This window comes from Megalobrama amblycephala, linkage group LG5 (genome assembly GCF_018812025.1).
Source record: "Megalobrama amblycephala isolate DHTTF-2021 linkage group LG5, ASM1881202v1, whole genome shotgun sequence".
Classification (NCBI taxonomy): Eukaryota; Metazoa; Chordata; class Actinopteri; order Cypriniformes; family Xenocyprididae; genus Megalobrama; species Megalobrama amblycephala.
Genome location: NC_063048.1, coordinates 18,969,038 through 18,989,586, shown reverse-complemented (window position 1 = coordinate 18,989,586; position 20,549 = coordinate 18,969,038). Strand labels below are relative to the sequence as shown.

The following is a 20,549-nucleotide window of genomic DNA, read 5'->3' as shown; positions in this document are numbered from 1 at the left end:
ATGTCTATACATTAACATTGTCATATCCTTCACCATGCTAAAAATCATCCGGGAGTTGTCATGATTGAAATATATATATATATATATATATATATATATATATATATATATATATATATATATATATAAAATTAAAAGAATTTGATAGCCAAGACGTAGTTTTTATCAGTAACAAAGCACAAAGCTCTGTGATTATTGGATGGGAGGTGCTCTACAAATAGTGTTTAGTGTAGGGGAAAACCACGGACCTGGCAACTCTGGCTTGAACTACATGTGATAGAGCCTGACCCCAAACTTTTGATCAATAGCGTATACTGACTATATAAAATTCATTGCAAGCTACATTTAATATCAAATATTCACCATATTATTCCTTATTTTTAGAGGGGCCCTTAAAAACATGAAATAATATTTTTCTCTCAGGATAGTTGAGTGAAATGGTGTCATCAGACACTCATAAAGAAGCTCTGTGCCTTGATGTACACTTGTGAAGTCAAGCTCTGTAAGGCATTGCTCAGAAATACCATCATCTAATCAGGCATGGCACTTTAAATGGCTTGATACTGCGAGAGTGTGATGGGAACTCTTAACTGCGTCCTACATTTGGTAGTAGTCTCATGGTTAGCCACAAGAACCCTTCATTCAACTGCAGCTACATCTAAATCTCATGCATACCTGTCATAATCACAAGAAGAACAATGTATGTGAATAGAAATGATTGTAATGTTCATATCCTACAAGCATCTGCATTCATGAGCTTGTTATAAAGTATTAGGTTTTATTTAGACCTCACTGACAAAGCAATGCACTAGCAACTAAATGAATCTGGTATAAAAGAAGAAATGAAAGAAAACAGATCATTGATTGTTTTATTCGTATATTTTTATTTTGTTTTCATTGTAATGCACATAGAATACATAAAATGCATTCACAGTAATAATTTATTATTTCACAAACTGTTAAAAGCAAGAATGAACTCCTTTATGGGTGGTTCTGGCCTAGAACAAACAAAACAAAAGTTATTCAAAATCTCCTCATTTATGTTATGTATCACCATATTACTGTCCAAAGAGAGATAAGACTGTGAACCTTTGGAGTGGGTATTTTTGTGGCACCTACTTGCAGGCATTAAGTTTAATACAGATGGTTTTTGGCCCGTCATCAGTCATCAGCTCATCAATCAGAGTGCTCAAATACTTCTCAACAAAGTGCTTGCACTTAGATTTCAGCAGCCTGGCCTTCTCACAGGTGTTGTTCAGCTTGGTTTTGATTTCATCCTGAGGGAAATTATGTCATTAATAAAAGCTGTTGTGAAGGCACATACAGTTAAATACTGTGACGGTAATCATGACACCCACCGGCGTTGCATTAGAGGGGATTCTTTTTTTCACCTTCTTCATGATGTATTTACATATCGCGCACTTATCAAATATTTGCTGTTCCGTCATGTCAGCCTGAAAACACATCATAATAGGAAACCGTTATCAAAGCAGACAGAGAATACAGCAGAAGCCTATCTCCACTCTCTCTGCACTGACTCAAGGAGACAATACAAAGAACTATGCTACTTATAATGAACTCATTTATCTATCACTACCTTTTAATCACATGCTACCAAGTAAAGCTTTCCCCCTATTTTTTGTCAATGCTTTACATAAGGTCATTGTTTTAAAACATATACTTGTTTAACAAACTATTGCCATTATGAGACGCTTACAAGGATTTCTTCAAGTTCATCCTCAGCAGAGTCCACTTCACGAATCTCCCAGTGAGCTGCACAGACTAAAAATAAATAAACAAGTTAATGCCTAATTAATGACTCTTTATGCATGTCGTCTATTATACTGAAAGTTCTTGTGATTTTAGACCATGTCTATTAACATACAAGCAGCAATGCCATAAAACAAATAATTAAAAGTCATTTTAGAACAGAGATGATTTTACCTGCATATATGAGCAAGCTGACAAGAAAGACGTTTCGGAGCATCTTCGCAGATGATCTCTAACCAGCCTGAAGAAGAAGCTTTGAGAATTTGAACTTCAGTGTTCCTTAGAAGTGTGTGGAGGTCTTCTTATAGAGCTGCATTGACCACAGGTGAACTTTTCTTTCCAACCACAAACCACAGACGTAAAGATAGTTAAAAAAAAATAATAATAAATAAGTGGGAACTGTGAGTAATGTTCTGATAAAATACTCTACCTTTGTTTAAAACTTTGTTGGCGTTCTTTGTGAAAAGTTGCAATGTTACTAATTAAGAGTTGGTAAACCAACTTTGACTGTACAGATTTTTATCAAATAAAGTGTATATATCAATAACATAACTTTTACTTCTGTCTTCTGCTGAAAAAGTGCTCAAGATGGCTATTTTAATTTTAATTTTAATTACCAGCAGGCTGGTTTTGTCAAGACCACAAAGAACAATGATTCAGCACTACTTGCAGGGTTTGAACCTATAACCTTTCAGTTACCAGTTCAAAGCATGAGGCCATATTATATCTCAAGAACACGAGAAACTCAAAATATCACACCCACACAAAATACCACACAATTGTACTACAACTGGTACAAATTGAAAATTTAATGACAAAAATTTGTACAAACACAAATCACCTTAAAAGTCACTTGTGGTGGTTGTCTGCATCACTAACTATGCCAGATACAAGGCATCTTTTTGGGATTGTGGCTGATTAAGTGGCTGATGAACACATTTTCTTGGATGGTGGTGTGTAGGAAAGGTCAAGGATGTCATCATGGGGAATGTGTCGCCTCAAATCTTCTAAAAGTTCTGTAAGGCGATCAGTTACTGAATCTAGAAATGTCCCATCCTGTATGTGGCATGTCAAATCAGATATCTCCTTTAACAAGGTACCGCATTTCTCCCTTTTTTCTGCTTTAACACTAGGGGTGATCAGGATGGTCTCTGAGGGAGCAGCAGGAGATGGACTTCTCTCTGGACTGGAAATGCAGCTGTCTCCCTCTGGACTATTATTGTTCTCCTGATTCTTCTTCAGAAGCTCTTCAACTTGAAGATCAGCAGAATTCAGAGGAACTGTCCTAGAGTGTCCCAGGCAAACCTCGTCAAATGTGAAGAGAGGGTTGTTCCTGTACGCAGTGCTCAAATTCTCCCAACTCCATCCAGGAACTAAGGTAAAAACAGCACAGAAATGCTGGCATGGGAGAAGATGTCTCCGCCAGTCCATGCAAGTACATGAAGGCATCTCGTCGCCTTTACCAAAGTTCACCAGATGTTCTTCCTGTGAAGTCTGACTGTGAACACTGAAGACATTCTCCCCAGCAGACGTTATGTCTCTTGCATTAAAGAGCAGTGACTCTTGGTGCCTTTTCATGATGTGCTGAGCCATAATTCTTGGTCTATCTCTTAGAAAACAAGGCACATTTCCGCTGTATTTGCGTGAGACACTTGAGCATTTGATATTTAATTCAACGTATCTGTATATGGAAAACAAGATTTTTAGTTAGCCAAATTCATGTTTAGTTTCCAAATCATTGAATGAATCTCAAAAAAACATGTCTAGGTCACAACAAAATTTCTTTCTTGTGGGTTATGGTAAAAATATGACAGCCGAATTTGAATTTCCACGAAATTCAAGTTCTTACTTTTGATAGGAATTCGGCAGGAAGTCTCTCATAATGACTATTAGCGTTTCGCTCAGGCTGCAGTTTCTGTGACCTTTAAGGTATGAATGCTTCAGGACATCCTTTTGTCTTTCAACACCTTTATTTGTGAAGATGGCCACATTCAGGTTTTTATTTCTGAACACATTTACCCATCTCTATATTCAGGAAACAGAAGAGCATAATATACGTCATACTTGTTTTCTGAAAACATTTACCCATCTCTAATTCAGGAAACAAGAGCATAATCTGCGTCATACTAGTTTTCACACCATCCTTACCGATAATAAATAGAACTGACAAGGAAGTAATACGCTCACCTCTGCATGACAAAGCCATTTACTGAGAAACCTTCTCAGTTTCTCGTTTGACTGCCAGTCTGGATGTTGTTGAAGGGTAACAGTGCTGTTCTCAAAGTCCTCATTGGTCTGAGAATCTGCAATAGCCCGTAGAAGAATAAGAACCTTTTCCTGACATGTCACACCATTTTCCTTTTTCCTTGTCCACTCCATCCATGCCTTTTCTCTGTGAAAATCACAGAGGAGCACTTTAGAACCTATAATGACAAAGATGTTGTTCACTCGTCAGTTCCAATATTTTACAGATTTTGTTGTGTCTATCTTCTCATACGGCTCATAACTCAATGTAACAGTCTGCACAACTACAAGGATGGGTGGTCGTAAACCAGTAATATAACATTCAGATGTTATGGCCTTAAACATTTTTAAAATCAAGAACTGAAATATATATAGTATTAATCACTCTTGCTCCTATTACTCATGACACACAGGAATTTACATATTTTTTACTTAACTCCTCCTGAAGTGATATTCAATTTTTCTCTAAATTCTGAACATTGTATTTGGAACAGCATTTAAAGTGGCCCAAAATCTGAGAAGACATTTTTTATGTTTTTCTTAAAAAAAATTTAAAAAAAAGAATCTAATAACAGCAATATTATAATCAAAATGATCTAATCGTGAGCATCATGCCAGAAATGACATTTCTAATTAAAGGGGACCTAGTATGCCCCTTTTTACAGAAAGTGTTTGTAAAGTTTCAGCTCAGAATACCCACAGATCATTTATTATACCATGTTGTATAGGGATGTGACGAGATCTCGTGGCACGAGACTAATATGTGGCGAGATTTCTCGTCAAGGCGAAAAGTAGTCTCGTGATGTTGCCATGACAGAGTGGTTAGGATGATTAGGAAAGAATATGCCACCGCTTCGTTTACATTACGCCTCCACTGTCGTTTTGCTTTGTATTTAAATAAAAAACATTTAATTCAGTTGGATAACGGTCGCCGCCGCTCCATATTTACAGAGTTACGCGCGATCGTGATAGTGAAAGTAAACGCGAGCGCGCATTCAAACGCGATTTCAATACCCCGCATTTGAAAGCGGCTCCCTGATGAATACAAATATCTCTCAATATGAAAGCTATTTTAGGCTGGGCAGTGTAGTTGTAACCATCTCTTAGCTCTGTGTCAAAGAAAAAGTTGGTCTTATTTGCACTTAGAATATTGAGAGTGCGATTATGGTTGCACTTATTGTAAAGTGTTACCATAAAAAATGAATAACAGTTTTCTCTTAATCTTATTAAGCACAAACAATAAGGTTTCATTTGTTAACATTAGTTAATGCACTGTGAACTATCATGAACTAACAATGAATGACTATTTTTATTAACTAACATAAACAAAGATTAATAAATACTGTAGCAAATATATTGCTCATTGTTAGTTGATGTTGGTTAATACATTAATGATAATAAATGTGACCTTATTGTAAAGTGTTACCATTTTTATTTATACTGTTTTTATTTCTATGATCAGTTTGTGGAAAGGAGTTCAGTTAGGAGGTCAAAGGTTGTAGAAGCTCATAAATCATGTACAGTAAGGTCTGAAGAGACTGAAATCATACAGGAGAGAAGTCAGTCAGTTGAGTTAGTGTTATACCTTTTACAGTGCTTGAGTATTGTTGTCTTTTACTGCATATGATAATTCATGCTAAGAAAGTAGAACTGAAATGACATTCATTACGAGATGATTAGTTAAAACATTTCAAATACACCTGCGGAATATTTGAGGATTTCTTCAAAATAGTGTGTAAAAATCTTGTCTCGTCTCGTCTCGTCTCGTGAGATACCCGTCTCGTCACACCCCTAATGTTATACATGCCCATTTTTGGGCATTTACAAACCAACAAAACATTTTATTATCCCTATCACACTAGCTTGACAGTGCAGTTCTTTGTCATCATGAAAGTTTATTATTTGCATGCATTTCACACTAGGCAGGATTTCCTTGAACCAAGCCCAAGTGCGATCGTCCACTCTTCCTCACTCCCCTGCTGGCCTGCACTCACATTGCACTTAATGCCTTTTTTGACACATACTTCTATTGCAGTGCGTGTTGCAGTGTGTATATGATGCAGGAGCAGCACGTGCCATTGTGCTTTCACATATGATGCGTTTGCAGTGTGCAACTGATCCGTGGCTGTATATCACAAACACAACATTTACTTTTATTTCAAATTCAAAAGTTGTTACTGAACACGCATTGCGATTCTCCTATACACATCTTTCAACATACAATTCATTACTTTATATTTATATAGGCTAAAGCAATAGAATTGTATATTACGTTGCTCATGCAAGTGGCAAAACATTTAAACAGGCTATATGTTAAAATCACAAAATTTTAAATTAAAACTTACAACAGACAAAAACAGCAGACTCCCATCTTTTGAACGGATAAATGTGTGCAGCTTTTTTGCAAACTTCTAAAAGTACCTTTAAACACCTCCACAAGAGCACTGATTTCCGCCTCACAGAAGTCCACCAGGAAGTGTGATGGATTCCAGTCTGAATTCCACTTCTGAAACACCTTCAAGGCTTCTGCAATGTCTTCTTTAGTCTCTGTCTGGGTGACAAACACTCCAACAGCAGCATAGGTGACATTTGTCCTCACCCACAGAAAGAAAAGCGGCAGTGAATTTCTGTGAGGCAGAGACAAGTATATTTTTTTTAGATTTTTAGATGTCACAAACCCCCAAATAATACTGTGGACAAATTAATATTATAAATGTATTGATTATGATACATTGTATTTTTATTTCTATTCTCTGTAGTTCTGTTATATGTATTATTTAATTCGAAATGTATTTATTTTTATAGTTATATTTTATAGATGTTAATTTTTTTAATCAAATGTTTATTTAATAATTTAATTCAAAATGTATTTATTTTAATCATTTTTGTAGTTTAATCAATTTTTTTGTTTATTTAATTTTTTTTATTACAGATTTTTTTTTTATTCGCTTTGGTACTATTTTCACATCTAAAGTGTACAATTTCAAAACTCTTAGTACAAAAATCCTGATCTCATGCTCTCATTCTAGTTGTACATATTTTCATTCTACATAATCAAAGTGCCCTTTGTGATATTAGTACTAAGAGTTTTGAAAAGTTACCAATTGCTTGTGAAAATGGCACCAAAAAAAACTGTATTTCTTATTTTTATATTTTTACACTGCATTTATCTAAACATTTCCATGGGCCCCCTAGCACTCCCTCTAGGGGTCAAGTCATTTAAATTTCCTTTCTTTATATGCACTTTATTCAATACATATTGTTTCAAAGCAGCTTTACAGTAATAAACAGGATTCAATTCTGCTGTAAAGCAGCTCTAAAAAACAATTGTCATTATTCAGCTTAAGTCAGTTTAGATTCAGTTCAGTTCAATAATGGTGTAAAGTACATAAATTATCAGATGAGTTCAATTCTATGGAAATTTGTTTCCCGCAACTGAATAAAAAGTAAAAGACGTAATTGTGACCATTTAATCTCAGAATCCCCAGAAATGTTTTTTTTTTTTGCAATTGCAAGTTATAAAGTTAGAATTGCACAATAAAAACTATAGGCTAAATTCGCAATTGCATTATAAAGTCAAAATTCTGAGATATAAACTCAGAATTGTAAGTTAAACTATATTGCCAAAAGTATTGGGACACCCCTCCAAATCATTGAATTCAGGTGTTCCAATTACTTCTATGGCTACAGGTGTATAAAATAAAGTGCATTCGTGAAATTTCCTCACTACTAAATATTGCTTGGTCAACTGTTAGTGGTATCATAACAAATACCCCCTTTCCACCAGCAAGACCCAGGTGCTAGTTCAGAGCTAGTGCTAGTGCCAGTTCGGAGTTGGTTCAACTGACGAGCCTTTTAAGAAACGGTTTGCCTTTCCACAGGCTAGAGAGCAGCACAGAGCCAGGTCTCACATCACTGTACACCTCTCATATTTCACAGCAAAGCTAACTCTGCAGCGCCAAATACAATCACACCAAGCTTGTTCGAGATGCATCGGCTTCCCGCAAAGCGATTGGCGCATGACATCAAAGCACCGCGAGAACGATCCAAAAGCACAAGGAGTCGTATGCTCTACAAACGCTCCCGTTAACCCGCGGCACTCCGATGTCACCCGCCGAATCGGTCTTCGCTGCTCCGATGCATCTCGAACAAGCCTTCCATCAACAATCGCGGATGTTTCACTACTGTTGATGTTCATGGCTTTGCGAACCTACATCGGCATCCAAACACGGCTCGCCGTAATTTGTATATAGAGATTACAATCGAGCTGCTATTAGCTCGATTAGCTTCTATTTCAAAAATGGCGGTCACAAGTGTCTTGTTGGTCACGGTAACCCCGCCCCCAGCCCCTGACGCAAGCGGTTCTTACTTCTAGCCCAGCAATGTTTTGGTGCTACTTACGAACCACTTTTCCTGGATCGGAGCTGGTGCTTTGTGTGTCGAAAGACAAAGAACTGATTTGAAACTAAGCTCTGGCTCCGAACCAGCACTCAAACTGCCTTGGTGGAAAAGGGGTAATAGTGGAAGCAATTGGGAACAACAGCAACTCAGCCACAAAATGGAGGCCACGTAAAATCACGTGAAGGCGCACAGTGCACAGAAGTCACCAACTTTCTGCAGAGTCAATATCTACAGACTTCCAAACTTTGTGTGGCCTTCAGATTAGCTCAAGAACAGTGTGTAGAGAGCTTCATGGAATGGGTTTCCATGGCTGAGCAGCTGCATCCAAGCCTTACATCAAGTGCAATGCAAAGCGTTGGATCCAGGCCTTCTCGCCAACATCACTGCCTGACCTCACAAATGCGCTTCTAGAAGAATGGTCAAAAATTCCCATAAACACACTCCTAAACATTGTGGAAAGCCTTCCCAGACGAGTTGAGGCTGTTATTGCCGCAAAGGATGGGCCAACTCCATATTAAACACTACGGATTATGAAAAGGATGTCTTTAAAGTTCATGTGCACGTAAAGGCAGGTGTCCCAAAACTTTTAGCAATATAGTGTATATAGTTGGAATTGCGAGATATAAACTCGCAATTGCATTAAAAAAGAATTGCCCAATATAAACTCGCAATTGCGTTATAAAGTCGGAATTGTGAGATATAAACTTGCAATTCAAAGTTATAAAGTCAGAATTGCGCAATATAAATTCGCAATTGTGAGGAAAAAAAGTCAGAATTGCAAGATGTAAACTTGCAATTGTGAGGAAAAAAAAAAAACAGAATTGTGAGATAAAAAGTTTTCATTTTTTTTTTTTTTTCCCCATGGCGGAAACAAGCTTCCATACAATTCAGCTATAAAAATGGCAGCTCTGCAGAAAAGTGATGTCATCATCCAGTTCAGTTCAGCTGTCACTCGATAAGTGTCAGTGCAGTCAAATCAATAATACTGCTGAATATTAAGTGTCCTCAACTAAGCAAGCCAGTCCCGGACCCCAGTTTGAAAACCCCTGCACTACTACACATTAAATGACATTAAATGCACCAACACACCTGCCCGCTCGATAGGTTTCATCCAGTAAGCACACATGCTGTCCATACAGTAACATAAGCCTCCTCTGCCATGGCGTCTGCAAGCACAGCAACATCTTCACCACAGTACCATCCTCCTCCTCCTGAGAGGGTCTGTACTCAGTGGCACAGCCCTCTTCCTTCCATGTGTTTACCAAGGCCTACAACATATAAACTATCAATTAATCACTTTGAATCAGTTTTGAATGTAATAAAATTCCTGCAAGGCTGCAACATAAAACATAATCAGTGTTCAAAGAGCATGAACATGAAATCCAAATTGACTTTACTTTCTCTTGTGAATGAGTTATTCATGCATGATATTCCAAAGAACAAAAACATCTTTGTAAATTTTCTTCGAAATATTTAAACCTTCTCCACCTACAGTACAATGACATCACCATTCCAATTCCTAGTGGATAAACTCAAATCACACCCCACATTTTTTGTGCATTATGTTTAACTTGGAAATACATCATATTACAGAAGCAAAAATGTTTTGCATGTGGTTTCATGTCGACCTTGCCTATCACAGTTTATTTGTAACAGCTCCTCAATCAGGTGTCAGTCTTTACCTGTAGATTATGATGGTCTACACTGGACTTCCAGTTTCCTGCCTTGACCTTTTTTATGATGTTCCAAATGTCTCTTGATTCCTGGAAGTTCAAGCAGAATAAAATGACAATACACAACATTTTCTTAGCACACACTACCATTCAAAAGATTGGGATACCATATGTCGTTAAACGTTTTTAAAAGAAATCTCCTATGCTCACAAAGACTGCAGTTATTTGATCCAAAATACAGTAAAACTAAACTTATTTTAAAATATAATTTATTTCTGTAATGGCAAAGCTGAATTTTTAGCATCATCACACCAGTCTTCAGTGTCACATGATCCTTCCATGATACATGTTTTTCAGTATTCTTTAATGAAAGTTCAAAAGAACAGCATGTATTTGAAATAGAAATCTTCTCTAACATTACAAATGTCTTTACTGTCACTTTGATCAATTTAAGGCATCCTTGCTGAATAAAAGTATTAATTTCTTTCAGAAAAAAACCCTAAAATAACTAAAGAACAAAAACAAAACTTTCAACCCCAAACTTTTGAACAGTACTGTATTATTTGAAACATTTTTGTTAAAGTGAGCAAAACTCATTAGTAACAACTGAACAATCAAAAGTTAAATTTTTAAAAAGTTGAAAGTTAAATATGTTATAACTTGAGATTCCTGCTACAAATGATTTTGGCAATCCCATAAGATCATTACAAATCACACTGTATGACATGAATCTAATTAACTTGGGTATGACATATATGTAGACTGTACAATGATGACACCTATTGAATCGTAGGCTACGACGCAAGTTAGTATAGAAGAATAAAACGTCATCAGCATGCGCTAGTGGTTAACAAATAGAGCAAGATTAATCACACTTTGACAGTTGTGGTTTTTTTATGCGTGCTGAAAAAAGGAGGAAGCGAAAGAGGAGAATATGGCTAGAGTTTGAGTAGAGTTAGAGTAGTTTTAAGTTTTAGTGCCCTGTTGTGTTGATCAATACGTAATAGGTTGCATTTTTATTGGCTAGTCAGTAGACGTAGGTCGTAGCAGCAAACACACTGTGAGATGATCATGCTAAATTTCTGATACTTTTACAAATTATCACAGGCTATCTTTGGTCACAAGACCGTGACAACGGCCGTCTTTGAACCGCTCTCACTGTATGACATTGAACCACCATTCAGGAGCCACGACCAAAGAAGTTGCCACGATTGGTCATCTTTAGTTAGGGACAACCCAAAATCATACAAGGTGTACAATTAGGCACAAACCTTTCCATCAATGGGGTGGTTCTGATGCTCCTTAATATCTGGGAAACTGGCTGCAAACATTTCTTCTGTGCACACACGCTTTGGATCTAGTCTTAGTGCTTCTCTAACAGCTGATGACTTTTCTCGTTTCTGGTACGCGTTATCTTCAGTTATCTGGTAACACAAAAATACTTTAACTAATTTGTCTGACACTTAATGCGAAAGCATTGTATTAGACAATTTCATAAATTTCAAATTATTTTGTATCCAAATGCAGTCAAAAAAGTGTTGTCACAAATGTTATACTGATCTGACGGTATTAAATGTTTTACCTTATACTCAGGAAACCTCACAATATGAATCACATTTATGGTCGCAGGACAACCCATTTTTTTAGTTGGTTGCATCAAGCGTCTTGTTTTAAGGCATGAATATTCATGACCTTGCTCCTGAAACAGAAGACAAGACATACAGCATAAATGTCATATTAGATATATGAGGTCAGTGAAAAAATTAAAAGACATTTGTGTGAGAAGCTCTTACTTTACTCTCCTGACGTCTTTGTTTGGCTTTGGCGTGCTTGTCTCTTCCTTGGTGACATACGTATGTCTTTTTCCCAATAATCTTAAAAGGCACACCACTGAATGGTACAATCTTCACTTCCCACTGCAGCTGTTTTTCCACTGTCAGATCTACATAGGGAATAAAACACAGAGAGGAAGAAATTTAAGTGGAGCTGTATAGTTGCCATGTATGCCAAGTGGTTGCTAGGGCAATGCAAGGTGTTCCGAGTCGTTGTTAGGGCACTGGACAAGATAACCGATGACACAAAAGAAATATTCAACAGATAAATCAATTATCAAGATAGTTGTTTATAGTTGCAGTCCTAGTAATTAATTGCAATATGGTTGCTAGAAGGTTTGGGGCATTGATAGGGCGTTGCTAGTGTACTCTTGTTTGTTGCTAGGTGATTTTTGTTCACGTTAATATATGGTCAATGTAGGTCTAAAGCGGTTATGCCTCTTTTTTAATCCAATAGTTTAGAAAAACACTAAATGTGCAGGACAAGTTGCGCGCCAAAAAATATCTAGAGTTGGGGGTCACTCTGAGTATGAGCAACATATTAAACATCATTAAAACATAAAACTTGAGATGGCAATGCTTTTAAAACGTACCACTTTTCCCAAATGCACGATCGCTCTTCAAAACGATAAACTTTGTGTTCGTGTTTTCCTCATACTGCTGAAGACATGCATTGAAATCTTCAAGACACTCAAAGGTTTCAACGCTCCCCATTATTTTAGATCAGTGAGCAGGATCGCAGCAAAATGGTAACCACCAAGGATGGTAACCTTCATACTGTGAAAGTCTCGCGATACCCTAATCACTGCGCTTGTTTGCAAACAGTGTACTCTCGCGATAATTTCTGTGTCTAGCGTTCTAATGGTGAAAAATCGTTGAAAACAGAAGCAGCTGATTAATAACCAACTAGATAAATAATTATAAACAATATAAACTAATTCGATCCCGTATGTGACATCACGAACAACAAGTACAGAGGACCTAGGTCAATGTGCCCTCCTCTCCAGAAGGTGGCGAAGAGGACACATTTAGCTTGATCTACTAGTGCAGGAGAAGAAACAGACGTCAAACGACAATGGTGAGCCAGCAAATTTCACTTCTTTTCTTTTTAAATTGTTTATTTAAACTTTAATATATTTGTATTTATGGTCTAGAAATGAATTATACATACATATTTACAACTTTTGGGCATTTGTCTCAATTGGAGTGCTTGTTAGTTAGTAAAGCAGGGAAGTTAGCTTTTAGTGTAGCTAATGTAATCTATGTATTATTTAAAAAGAGAATAAATATACGATTAACAATGTCAGGTTGTTCTTGTTATTATATTTACATATCATTATACATTGGTAACTTACTGGTATTAAGGTAAAATTGAAGTAATTCAGCGTAAAGCTAAGGATAATAAATTTATGCCACACAGCCATCTATCTATCTATCTATCTATCTATCTATCTATCTATCTATCTATCTATCTATCTATCTATCTATCTATCTATCTATCTATCTATCTATCTATCGTTCTATCTATCTATCTATCTATCTATCTATCTATCGTTCTATCGTTCTATCGTTCTATCTATCTATCTATCTATCTATCTATCTATCTATCTATCTATCTATCTATCTATCTATCTATCTATCTATCGTTCTATCGTTCTATCTATCTATCTATCTATCTAAAGTAGGCCAAATATAGTCATTGTAGATGATTGTAAATTAAATGAGTGTTTTATTTCACAGGGTCAAAGTCAGAGTGGAGGACAAGGACCTGGTGGAGGGAAGAAGGATGACAAGGTGAATATTTCACAGATATTCTCACTACTATTAAGTGGTTCATAAAAACAACATGAAAAGAATCTGAAGAGATTTGTCTTGGAGAAATGTAGTAATTTATGCTGCCTTCATGTGCTCTAGGAATTATTGTAAATACGAGTTTCCTTGGTAAAAATTGCACATGAACGCCCTCCCAATTTTCGAAACTTGAAAGCGATGAGCTCGTAATCATGACTTCAGAAGTGGGAATTATCAAATTTCCGACAGCACGACGTGAATGCAGCATTAAAACAGCAGGAATTGCCTGCTGATTATTAATTTCTGTGCATTTAATTTTAGGATAAGAAAAAGAAATATGAGCCTCCCATTCCTACAAGAGTTGGGAAAAAGAAGAAGAAAGTGAAGGGACCGGATGCTGCTAGCAAACTCCCTTTGGGTAAAATAAACATTGTTATACCTTGACCAAACCTGATCATGAGAAGTTTATAAATGAATAATAGTGATTCAAAAAAATCATGAGGTGTCACTGTCATGTTTTCCTCAGTCACTCCACACACACAGTGCAGACTGAAACTCCTCAAACAAGAGAGAATTAAAGACTATCTGCTGATGGAGGAGGAGTTCATCAGGAACCAGGAGCAGATGAAACCTTTGGAGGAGAAACAGGAGGTGCAACACGACTTTTATTGTGTCTTATTTCATTATATATATAAAATAATATTTTTTCCCATTATATTTAGTATATTTTTTTAACCAAAAGAACCATAATTTGGCCCAAATGGGCATTACAAAGTAGAATTCAATATTTAATGAAAGATCTTAAAGTGATGGTTCACTCAAAAATGAAAATTCTGTCATCATTTACTCACCCTCATGTCGTTCCAAATCTATAAGACTTGTTCATCTTTGGAACACATATGAAGAAGAAATCTGAGAAATTTCTGTCCCTCAATTGAAAGTTTATTCACCCCAAACTTGATTCAAAAAGAAATCATAAAATAAATCCATATGAATTGAGCGGTTTATTTCAAGTCTTCTGAAGACACACAATAGTTTTATATGATGAACAGATTGAATTTTGGCTTTTATGAAAAAAACAATGAATAAAAATAAAACTTTACATAAAAACATTGATTAGCGAACATAAATAGAAGCTCAACTGTACTTGCTTGACGCGTGAGAACAAATGTCATTGGTTCTTGCGGAATCTCAAATGTGCTGCGTAATACACAAGAATGAATGTCATTGATTTTCATGCTTGAGCTTCCGTGACCAAATTTGAATGCAGTAAACATTGTTCAAAAAATGATCATGTCTCTTGAGAATACTTGGATTAAACTGCCCAATTCATATGGATTCATTCTGCGATCTCTTTAACATTTTAAAGCATTTTTGGGTCAATAGACTTGTAATAGAGGGACAGAAATTTCTCAGATTTCATTAAAAATATCTTAATTTATTTTGTATTTGGACATGATGACAGAATTTTAATTTTTGGGTGAACTAACCCTTTAAGTCTATAAACAAATCAAGATAAAAATCATGCCCAGCCCAAAACATAATGTTTTGTTTTATAGGAGGAGAGATCTAAAGTGGATGATCTCAGAGGGACGCCCATGTCAGTGGGAACTCTGGAGGAGATCATTGACGATAATCATGCCATTGTGTCGACTTCAGTGGGCTCTGAACATTATGTCAGCATTCTGTCATTTGTAGATAAAGACCTTCTTGAGCCCGGCTGCTCTGTGCTACTGAACCACAAGGTTAGTGAAAGTCTTTAAAATTACTGAAGACCTTTAGAAACTGGAAGATAAATAGGCATTAATATTGACTTATTTACTTAGTTTTATTAGACTAAATTTTTATTATGCCATATAGTTATTATGCATTCATTGTATTAGTTTCATAATTAAATTTAAGTGATGTGAATGTTTGCAGGTTCATGCAGTAATCGGGGTGCTGATGGATGACACGGACCCTCTGGTGACTGTAATGAAAGTAGAAAAGGCCCCACAGGAGACGTACGCAGACATTGGAGGTCTGGACAACCAGATTCAAGAAATCAAGGTAACCGATCAGACTTGCCATACAATGGATTATTTATTTATGGTTTATTTGAATAGGGACAGATATGATGTACATAGATAAAACTGAAACAATAGCCATCCAATGCAAGTATCATAGTGCTTATAGTGAGAGCTAATTTGCAACACTCCTCCCTAGAAGGTCCTTTATAAACCAGGGGTTTTCAAATCCGGACTGCAGGAAGTAATTTCGCCATTTTACCATTTCTACAGTTTAAAGTGATCAGAACATCAAAACAATGGAGCGGTTCACACCACTAGTGCTCAGGGTCGTTAATGGTAGTGATCTTTCAGCGTTATATTTTTATCTAGAGCTAAACATGCTTCATTCAAGCTCTTTTCATTCCGCGCGTTGCTTCTCTCCCCCGCTAAAGCACCACATTAAGAGCTGCAGATGACACAGTTATTTTAACAACAGCAGCAGAAACATTGTGAGCAGCAAAATAGATACTTTCACTAAAACACTGCAGGAAACGAGAATCTGTCATACAATACTAAGTATTGTGTGGACTTCCACTGGGAAGGAAATATAGAGACTAGACCTCTTGGAACTTTATTTGAATACCCCTGCTATAAGCATTAAAACTAATAATTGTTTTATGTATCTTTTTAACATGACTTTTAAAATTTAACTGAGAATCTAAAATCATTCCTTAATATTTCTCCTCTGATGTTTCAATAATCTCATCTTTAATTGTAATATTTAAGGATTCTGTCGCAGGTAGTTTTTTAATAGAGAAACATATAGACTATGTTCAAGCCAAGTCAACACTTTTTCTAAAGTTCTTATTAGCTTTTCATTTCAAAGTGCATTTCAAAAAGTATTATGTTTTTTAATTGCCAATTTATCTCTGCCCACATGAACTTGATTATGTCAGCAAAAACAAATCTGAAGTAGACAGTCTATAAATCGTGCAGAAGAACATTTGGAACATAAATCAGCAAATTACATGAAATCAAAATTATTTTCATGGCATGTTTGACATTATAGGAGTCCGTGGAGCTTCCCCTCACACATCCAGAGTATTATGAAGAGATGGGAATAAAGCCACCTAAAGGGGTCATTCTGTACGGTGCACCGGGAACAGGTCAGTCTGATGGGTCTCAAAACCCAATATCGCATTCATGTGATGGTTTTCTTAACTTGTTTCTTAAAATGTTGACATTACATATTCTGGGTGTGCAGGCAAGACTCTTCTGGCAAAAGCAGTGGCAAACCAGACGTCTGCCACCTTCCTGAGAGTGGTGGGCTCAGAGCTTATTCAGAAATACCTGGGCGATGGTCCCAAACTTGTACGAGAGCTCTTCAGAGTGGCTGAGGAACACGCTCCGTCAATCGTTTTCATAGACGAGATCGATGCTATTGGCACAAAAAGGTGAGTCTAGGGATTTTGAAGCTCACGTTTTAGGCATTGTTTTTCATATTGGCTTGATTTATATACCATTTCATGCAATTTTATGCATCATATTGGCTAGCTTTATATACCATTTCATACCATTTTATGCACCATTTCATGCTTTTCATGTTCAGAAAGTTTTTTTGTTTCCTCCACATATAGCATGAGAACTGTGTCTTGCTTAATAATGTGAAATAACCACTTTAAGTAAGTTTCCCATTTACCTAAGAAGACCTGGCAGACTATTTATATGAAGTCTCTTATGGTCACCAAGGCTGCATTTATTGGATCAAAATACAGCAAAAACAGTACTTTTATGAAATATTATTACAAATTTAAATAGTTGTTCTTTATTTGAAAAATATTTTTAAATGTAATTTATTCCTGTGATGTCAAAGTTGATTTTCAGCATCATTACTCCAGTCTTTAGTGTCACATGCTCCTTCAGAAATTATTCTGATTTGCTGCTAAAGAAACATTGCTTATCATCAATGTTAAAAAAAGTTGCTGCTTAATATTGTTTTGTGGAAACCGTGATACTTTTTTTCAGGATACTTTGATGAATAGAAAGTTCAAAGTTTATTTGACATCGAATTTTATTATATTTAAATGTACTCTTATTTACACATCATTCACTTATTCACAAAAAATATTAAATAATATATTAATAATTATAATATATAATAATATTATATAATAATATAATAATAATATATAATAATATTAAATATTAAATATAATAAAATATAAAATTTTATAAAAAAAATATATATTTTATTTTATAAAAAAAAAATATTAAGATCAGAAAATTTGCATTATCCTTTGACGAGGCTGTTGGTAGATTTTGCATCTGACCCTGACATCTATGTATTTATTTATTTATTATATTTATATAGAACATACTATTGAATAGAAAACTCATGCATGACCACATGTGTGTATCTCAGGTACAGATTAGACTGTCCGTATGAACACTGATATTTGCTGTTGTTCTTCTGCACTGCAGGTATGAGTCTAATTCTGGAGGAGAGCGGGAGATCCAGAGAACAATGTTGGAGCTGCTAAACCAACTGGATGGATTTGACTCCCGCGGAGACGTTAAAGTCATCATGGCTACTAATAGGATAGAGACACTTGACCCGGCTCTCATTAGACCAGGTGAATGAGTCAGCTTACCATGTTTATTTCTGCTGAGGGTTTCACATGCTAATTAAATCAAAGTGGACTCACTGGCCAGAGACAAAATGTTTTAAAGTGCACATAACTACATTACTTTGTATACTAAGAGTAAGTGTCCCCTTTGTGTGATTCCACAGGTAGAATTGATCGTAAAATTGAGTTCCCGCTGCCGGATGAGAAGACCAAGCGCAGAATCTTTCAGATCCACACCAGCAGGATGACAGTAGCAGATGACGTGACTTTGGATGACCTCATCCTGGCTAAAGAGGACCTCTCCGGTGCTGACATCAAGGTAACATCAAAGGCTTTTTTAATTAAATAAAAGATGCATAATCTTTATTTCTTTTGGAGTTAGATTACATGCAAAAACAATTGCTGTATCCGAAACAGCATACTCTGTTGTAAGTACTAGATTTGGTTTGAAACTTGGTTTGCAACCATTAAAAAGTATGCTCTATATAGTATATGAATGTGTGTAGTATGAATGAAATTCGGCATGACAGTGACTATATCTGCCATATTGTCACTGTCATGTGACCTACGGCGCCAGTTGTCTCTTCACTGCCATCCACAAATCCTCTCCCATGGCCTCATGGGATATTAAAGTGTCCATCGAATGTGCACTTCAGAATCGTGGCGGAAGTAGTAAGTCATTCGCGTACTTTTTACCTACTGCTTAATGAATACGTGCATAATACTTGTCTTACATACTGTTTTTCGCCTACTAAATAGTATGGAATTAGGCACAGGACACAGGGAATGCAGAAAAAGATGCCTTGTCCGACGAATTTACACATTTTAGTTTAGGTTTAAAATGTGCTTAAAATATGAACTACAGTACAACTTAAACAAAGGCCACCAATAATTGTGAACAAATTTGTATATGCACTCTGTTGTACTTAATAGTGATTTAATGTGTTTTTCTTCCAGGCCATTTGCACAGAGGCAGGGCTGATGGCTCTGAGGGAACGGAGAATGAAAGTTACTAATGAAGACTTCAAGAAGTCAAAAGAGAACGTCCTGTACAAGAAGCAGGAGGGAACACCAGAGGGGCTTTACCTGTAAAATGTCATTATCCTTTTGATATTAACATTTATTCCTGATGTAACCCTCTGTTTTCATTTGTGCTCAATGCCAATTAAATATTTCAGTTCACTAAGCCTTTACTGAACTCATTGTCTCATGGTTAGATCCAGAGATCCAGCTGTCATTTCCTAGGGTTGAACTACTTTTTTAAGTCGACATTTATGTGATTAATATATCGACTACTCGCTGATTATGTTATTAATGAACAAATAAGCCTGAACCTCGAGCTGAGACTCGGACGTGGGTTGACCTGTGCACAGCTATGGTATATGACACAGCGCTGCCCACAAGGCAACTGCTCCTCCTACATAACATAATATTTTTATTAGTTCTTTTGTCTTTGGGTTGTCATATTTCTCAGATTTCTGCTTGTTCTAAATCATCCAAATAAAGTAGCACAGTAAAGATTACATTTATATGAAAGCGTTAGTAATGGAGAGCCATTGCATGTGAATGGATTCTACCTGGCAGCGTCTCTAATAGTGAAGCTGTGGGTATTAGTTGCTAAGAAATATATGCTAGAACTTTTCAGTTTCTAAGCTATTTTATTGATAAATCACTGAACAGTGTTCACAATACATTTCTGTGCTACTGAATGTTTCTGTGTGAGCACGATGTGCAGATCTAATAAAAAATTCAAACCGTTGTTTTGACGTTACATATAGGTCTTGTTTGCCATAACCTCTTCTTCTCTTTACTATTTATAGTTTGAAATAAACATTAATAAACATCAGAAGGTATGTTGAAAGATACAGTGGAACTTACTGAAATGTATCCTGTCTCAGATAATCACTGTGTTTCAACAACAGAAAGACGCCAATAAAACAGCTTGTAAACAATGTCACTCGACATTACATTTACTTCAGGAAAGCCATTCAATGACCAACACTTGTTGGTTTAACTAGAAAAATCGACTCTAGAGAGGAGCATTTGGCTAAATATATGCACTATATTACATAGTCATATTTTTTGTACTTAAATAGCAAGTATATATGAATTTGCTATTGCAACATCTTTAAATAAAAACAAGTAGCTGCAAATGAGCATCTAATTATGGTTAAGCATGTGTGGTTTTTATGTAGGAAATCAGACTCTTTGTTTTGTTTCAAA

General features: G+C 36.1%; 3 protein-coding genes across 6 annotated transcripts; 1 reads left to right on the top strand and 2 right to left on the bottom strand.

The window, feature by feature from the left end:
- Positions 1–864: 864 nt before the first annotated feature.
- On the bottom strand, positions 865–2,083 carry nkl.2 (NK-lysin tandem duplicate 2). The gene is made up of 5 exons (XM_048190990.1): positions 1,945–2,083; positions 1,718–1,782; positions 1,359–1,454; positions 1,120–1,277; positions 865–998 (listed from the first exon to the last, which is right to left on the bottom strand). Exons 1-5 carry the CDS (start codon positions 1,985–1,987, stop codon positions 950–952), a joined length of 411 nt encoding a protein of 136 aa, XP_048046947.1. The 5' UTR covers positions 1,988–2,083; the 3' UTR covers positions 865–949.
- Positions 1,974–12,772, bottom strand: LOC125268640. 4 transcript variants are annotated; one of them, XR_007184941.1, is made up of 11 exons: positions 12,514–12,772; positions 11,882–12,030; positions 11,671–11,787; positions 11,360–11,512; positions 10,098–10,178; positions 9,505–9,683; positions 6,436–6,641; positions 3,958–4,193; positions 3,620–3,795; positions 2,612–3,451; positions 1,974–2,105 (listed from the first exon to the last, which is right to left on the bottom strand). XR_007184941.1 is itself a non-coding variant. In XM_048190984.1 (10 exons), exons 1-10 carry the CDS (start codon positions 12,632–12,634, stop codon positions 2,689–2,691), a joined length of 2,181 nt encoding a protein of 726 aa, XP_048046941.1. In that variant the 5' UTR covers positions 12,635–12,772; the 3' UTR covers positions 2,562–2,688. The 4 variants fall into 4 exon arrangements, 2 of the variants coding, with proteins under 2 accessions (XP_048046941.1, XP_048046942.1); XM_048190984.1 differs by lacking the exon at positions 1,974–2,105 and having other exon boundaries at positions 2,562–3,451; XM_048190985.1 differs by lacking the exon at positions 1,974–2,105 and having other exon boundaries at positions 2,562–3,451; positions 9,505–9,581.
- An 88-nt stretch (positions 12,773–12,860) lies between these two features.
- Positions 12,861–20,085, top strand: psmc1a (proteasome 26S subunit, ATPase 1a). Its single transcript, XM_048190988.1, has 11 exons — positions 12,861–12,998; positions 13,661–13,714; positions 14,033–14,129; positions 14,238–14,362; positions 15,271–15,456; positions 15,632–15,760; positions 16,769–16,865; positions 16,964–17,153; positions 18,181–18,332; positions 18,491–18,645; positions 19,284–20,085. Exons 1-11 carry the CDS (start codon positions 12,996–12,998, stop codon positions 19,416–19,418), a joined length of 1,323 nt encoding a protein of 440 aa, XP_048046945.1. The 5' UTR covers positions 12,861–12,995; the 3' UTR covers positions 19,419–20,085.
- Positions 20,086–20,549: the final 464 nt, after the last annotated feature.

Excerpts from the sequence above, each read along its gene's own strand:
- nkl.2 (XM_048190990.1), bottom strand. The coding sequence starts at position 1,987 with ATGCTCCGAAACGTCTTTCTTGTCAGCTTGCTCATATATGCAG. Across the intron at positions 1,455-1,717 it reads ATGAACTTGAAGAAATCCTT|GCTGACATGACGGAACAGCA; the intron begins GTAAGCGTCTCA and ends ATGTGTTTTCAG. Across the intron at positions 1,278-1,358 it reads TCCCCTCTAATGCAACGCCG|GATGAAATCAAAACCAAGCT; the intron begins GTGGGTGTCATG and ends AATTTCCCTCAG.
- LOC125268640 (XM_048190984.1), bottom strand. The coding sequence starts at position 12,634 with ATGGGGAGCGTTGAAACCTTTGAGTGTCTTGAAGATTTCAATGCATGT. Across the intron at positions 10,179-11,359 it reads ACCACCCCATTGATGGAAAG|GAATCAAGAGACATTTGGAA; the intron begins GTTTGTGCCTAA and ends TTGAACTTCCAG. Across the intron at positions 6,642-9,504 it reads GAAACCTATCGAGCGGGCAG|AAATTCACTGCCGCTTTTCT; the intron begins GTGTGTTGGTGC and ends TCTGCCTCACAG.
- psmc1a (XM_048190988.1), top strand. Across the intron at positions 17,154-18,180 it reads GATGCTATTGGCACAAAAAG|GTATGAGTCTAATTCTGGAG; the intron begins GTGAGTCTAGGG and ends TCTGCACTGCAG. Across the intron at positions 18,333-18,490 it reads CCCGGCTCTCATTAGACCAG|GTAGAATTGATCGTAAAATT; the intron begins GTGAATGAGTCA and ends GTGATTCCACAG.